Source organism: Penaeus vannamei, chromosome 22 (genome assembly GCF_042767895.1).
Source record: "Penaeus vannamei isolate JL-2024 chromosome 22, ASM4276789v1, whole genome shotgun sequence".
Taxonomy (NCBI): domain Eukaryota; kingdom Metazoa; phylum Arthropoda; class Malacostraca; order Decapoda; family Penaeidae; genus Penaeus; species Penaeus vannamei.
The window spans coordinates 3,573,046-3,578,045 of NC_091570.1; the positions used below are offsets into that span (position 1 = coordinate 3,573,046).

The 5,000-nt window shown below is 33.9% G+C and overlaps 2 protein-coding genes across 2 annotated transcripts in view; one reads left to right on the top strand and one right to left on the bottom strand.

Moving 5' to 3' along the window:
• LOC113813488 (uncharacterized) overlaps positions 1-5,000 on the bottom strand; it is an 8,114-nt gene that overhangs the window by 2,689 nt on the left and 425 nt on the right. Inside the window, exon 2 of the mRNA XM_070136418.1 lies at positions 2,761-2,820. Coding sequence (XP_069992519.1) covers positions 2,761-2,796 — 36 coding nt within the window. The 5' untranslated portion in view covers positions 2,797-2,820. The remainder of the gene's footprint in view (positions 1-2,760; positions 2,821-5,000) is intronic.
• The window catches only part of LOC138865866 (uncharacterized), an 11,577-nt gene continuing 11,366 nt past the window's right edge, over positions 4,790-5,000 (top strand). Inside the window, exon 1 of the mRNA XM_070137213.1 lies at positions 4,790-4,838. Coding sequence (XP_069993314.1) covers positions 4,790-4,838 — 49 coding nt within the window. The remainder of the gene's footprint in view (positions 4,839-5,000) is intronic.

A 5,000-nucleotide genomic window follows, 5' to 3' on the forward strand; every position in this document is an offset into this window, starting at 1 on the left:
TGTTGTGATATTGTGAAAGGTCTTTTGTAGTTGTATTTCTGAGGAAGAATGGGGTTGTGGGTGATGTTGTGATATTGTGAAAGGTCTTTTGTAGTTGTATTTCTGAGGAAGAATAAGGTTGTGGGTGGTGTTGTGATATTGTGAAAGGTCTTTTGTAGTTGTATTTCTGAGGAAGAATGAGGTTGTGGGTGGAGTTGTGATATTGTGAAAGGTCTTTTGTAGTTGTATTTCTGAGGAAGAATGAGGTTGTGGGTGGTGTTGTGATATTGTGAAAGGTTTTGTGTAGTTGTATTTCTGAGGAAGAATGAGGTTGTGGGTGGTGTTGTGATATTGTGAAAGGTTTTGTGTAGTTGTATTTCTGAGGAAGAATGAGGTTGTGGGTGGTGTTGTGATATTGTGAAAGGTCTTTTGTAGTTGTATTTCTGAGGAAGAATGGGGTTGTGGGTGGTGTTGTGATATTGTGAATGGTTTTGTGTAGTTGTATTTCTGAGGAAGAATGGGGTTGTGGGTGGTGTTGTGATATTGTGAAAGGTTTTGTGTAGTTGTATTTCTGAGGAAGAATGGGGTTGTGGGTGGTGTTGTGATATTGTGAAAGGGCTTTTGTAGTTGTATTTCTGAGGAAGAATGAGGTTGTGGGTGGTGTTGTGATATTGTGAAAGGTCTTTTGTAGTTGTATTTCTGAGGAAGAATGGGGTTGTGGGTGGTGTTGTGATATTGTGAAAGGTTTTGTGTAGTTGTATTTCTGAGGAAGAATGGGGTTGTGGGTGTTGTGATATTGTGAATGGTTTTGTGTTGTATTTCTGAGGGAGAATGAGGTTGTGGGTGGTGTTGTGATATTGTGAAAGGTTTTGTGTAGTTGTATTTCTGAGGAAGAATGAGGTTGTGGGTGGTGTTGTGATATTGTGAATGGTCTTGTGTAGTTGTATTTCTGAGGAAGAATGAGGTTGTGGGTGGTGTTGTGATATTGTGAATGGTTTTGTGTTGTATTTCTGAGGAAGAATGGGGTTGTGGGTGGTGTTGTGATATTGTGAATGGTTTTGTGTTGTATTTCTGAGGAAGAATGGGGTTGTGGGTGATGTTGTGATATTGTGAAAGGTCTTTTGTAGTTGTATTTCTGAGGGAGAATGGGGTTGTGGGTGTTGTGATATTGTGAAAGGTTTTGTGTAGTTGTATTTCTGAGGAAGAATGGGGTTGTGGGTGATGTTGTGATATTGTGAATGGTTTTGTGTTGTAATTCTGAGGAAGAATGAGGTTGTGGGTGGTGTTGTGATATTGTGAAAGGTCTTTTGTAGTTATTTGGGGTATGTGAGAGGTTTATTTTATGTTATGATAAAATGATTCGTTATATTTATGAGTAAATTAATGGAAATATGATACAGGAGTTCTGAAATCCCCTTGGATTTTGTGTGTGTAAATGTGTGTCTGCTTGTGTGTGTGTGTGTGTGTGTGTTTATATGTTTGTGTGTGTGTGTTTATGTGTGTGTGTTTATATGTTTGTGTGTGTGTGTTTATGTGTGTGTGTTTATATGTTTGTGTGTGTGTGTTTATGTGTGTGTGTTTATATGTTTGTGTGTGTGTGTTTATGTGTGTGTGTTTATATGTTTGTGTGTGTGTGTTTATGTGTGTGTGTTTATGCGTGTTTATGTGTGTGTTTATATGTTTGTGTGCGTGTGTGTTTATGTGTGTGTGTTTATGCGTGTGTGTGTGTGTTTGTGTGTGTGTGTGTGTTTATATGTTTGTGTGTGTGTGTTTATGTGTGTGTGTTTATGCGTGTGTGTGTCTTTGTGTGTGTGTGTGTGTTTATATGTTTGTGTGTGTGTGTTTGTGTGTGTGTGTTTATGTGTGTGTGTGTGTTTGTGTGTGTCTGTGTGTTTATATGTTTGTGAGTGTGTGTTTATGTGTGTGTGTGTTGTGTGAGTGTGTGTTTATGTGTGTGTGTGTGTTTATATGTTTGTGTGTGTGTGTGTGTGTGTGTTTATGCGTGTGTGTGTGTGTGTTTGTGTGTGTGTGTGTGTGTTTATATGTTTGTGTGTGTGTGTTTATGCGAGTGTGTGTGTTTATGCGTGTGTGTGTCTTTGTGTGTGTGTGTGTTTATATGTTTGTGTGTGTGTGTTTATGTGTGTGTTTATGCGTGTGTGTGTGTTTGTGTGTGTGTGTGTTTATATGTTTGTGTGTGTGTGTTTATGTGTGTGTGTTTATGCGTGTGTGTGTCTTTGTGTGTGTGTGTGTTTATATGTTTGTGTGTGTGTGTGTGTTTAAGTGTGTGTTTGGATGTTTGTGTGTGGATGTGTGTCTTTATGTGTGTGTGTGTGTGTTTATATGTTTGTGTGTGTATTTATGTGTGTGCGTTTATATGTGTCTTTATGTGTGTGTGTGTGTGTTTATATGTTTGTGTGTGTATTTATGTGTGTGTTTAGATATTTGTGTGTGTGTTTCTTTAGATGTTTGTGTGTGTGTTTAGATGTTTGTGTGTGTGTTTATGTGTGTGTGTGCGTGTGTGTTTAGCTGTGTGTGCGTGTGTGTTTATGTGTGTGTGTGTGTGTTTGTGTGTGTGTGTGTGTGTTTATATGTTTGTGTGTGTGTGTTTATATGTGTGTGTGTGTTTATGCGAGTGTGTGTGTTTGTGTGTGTTTATGTGTGTGTTTATGCGTGTTTATGTTTGTGTGTGTGGAGGTGCGTGTGTAAATATGTGTAATTCGATATATGGTATTGTATGGGTATGACTTCTGAGAGTATACACAAGTACATAAGTATACTCACATTTTCAACTGTCATCTGGGTATTTTCTTGAGACATTCTGGTATTTAAAAAGCCTTGTACCTGAAAAGGAGAAAGATTCTAATCGAAACTATTTTTTGGCTGAAGATGACAATCCTTCTGATAAAAAATACGTATTGATAAAGATTATATTAATAATGATGCTGGTATTTATAACCTGTAGCATGTCCGTGGTACTTGTGTGTAGATTTTAACAATGTCGTAAGTCTCAAACGATAATAGTTAAAAGATTAAAAGTTGTAAAAGCTATTTATTCATTTATTTTTATGTTTTAATTTTATTTATCCATTTTTATTTATTTATTTATCTATTTATTTTCATTTCTTATTTCATTTATTTATTTATTTTTGTTTTTTTATTTATCTATTTACTTTTTTTTCATTTATTTATTATTATTACTTTTTTTGTATGTAACAAGGAATGGCAGCGGGCCTAGTATTGAGCCCATCGGAACCCCAAAATTAAGTATTTTCATTATCTTCTTATTTACTTATTCTCCTCTTTGTAGTGATCTATTTATTTTCATTTCTTATTTCATTTATTTATTTATTTTTGTTTTTTTTTATTTATCTATTTACTTTTGTTTTTTTAATTTCATATATCTATTTATTTTCATTTCTTTTTTCATTTATTTTTGTTTTTTTATTTATCTATTTTCTTTTGTTTTTTAATTTCATTTATTTATTATTATTACTTTTTTTTTGTATGTAACATCGGAACGCCCTAATTATCTATTTTCATTATCTTCTTATTTACTTCTGTTATTCTCCTCTTTGTTGTGATCTATTTATTTTCATTTCTTATTTCATTTATTTATTTATTTTTGTTTTTTTTATTTATCTATTTACTTTTGTTTTTTTAATTTCATATATCTATTTATTTTCATTTCTTATTTCATTTATTTTTGTTTTTTTTTATTTATCTATTTTTTTTTTTTTTTTTTTTTCATTTATTTATTATTATTACTTTTTTTTGTATGTAACATCGGAACCCCCTAATTATCTATTTTCATTATCTTCTTATTTACTTCTGTTATTCTCCTCTTTGTTGTGATCAGATTCCATGGCATCATCACTATTGTATTTTTTGTTGTTAATAGTTTTGGTCTGTCTCCTTTCATGTTGTTGTTGTTATTTTAATTGAAATGGTATTCTGTTAATGTTTTTTATTACGTTATCATTATCATTATTTTTATTTTATTATTATTTTTTTCGAAATCCTTAATTCTCATTATGTTTATTTTGTTAGAATAGGAGATGGCACAACCTTTACTGAAATGCAAAAAAGAAAAGAAAAAAAAAACTATATCATAGATTGTCTAATAACAAGAAAATATAGACTGATGCATCATATGGATATAACCTTTATAATACACATAAAGGTAAATATCACATATATAATATGAACACGATATATATCTGATAGAGTATACATATCTGTATACATTGTTTGTATGTACTGTTTATTTCTCTCTCTCTCTCTATTTCTCTCTTCCAATCTCTCTCTCTCTCTCTCTCTCTCTCTCTCTCTCTCTCTCTCTCTCGCTATTTCTCTCTTCCAACCCTCTCTCTCTCTCTCTGTCTGTGCGTTTAGGTGTACATGTGTGTGTACGTGTGCGTGTGTGTGTGTGTGTACGTGTGCGTGTGTGTGTGTGTGTGTACGTGTGCGTGTGTGTGTGTGTGTGTGTGTACGTGTGCGTGTTTGCGTTCGCATGCGTTTGTGTGGCATGACGACGGGAAAATAATATAAAGACGGGAGAAATCTGGCATCTTCAGTGTAGTTGCCATGTATCATTATTCGGTTCAATTTTCAACAAGCAATGTTCACCATGCACCGGGAAAATTTATATTTTTGTTATATATATGTATGCTTGTGATCTGTTTATCCATTTATTCGTAGTAGTAGATATCATTATCATTGCCATTACTGCAATAATCATGATTATTATTGTTATCAATGCTCTCCTTGTTCAAACTTGCCCAGTGACGGTTGGAAAATACACCAGTGCACGATGACGTCACACAAGGTCGATGCCCACGTGGGTGAAGCTGCTCCTGACGGCAAGAAGAACGAACCTTTTTCCTTCTTTTTAAGTCCGGTATTCTATAAAAATGATCGCCAAAAAATGATTATAATATATATAGTATATACAAGAGCACGCAAGGTCACCGAGGACACCACAGCCCATGTTTCGCGCCAAAAGAAGGAATCAGACACTCTAT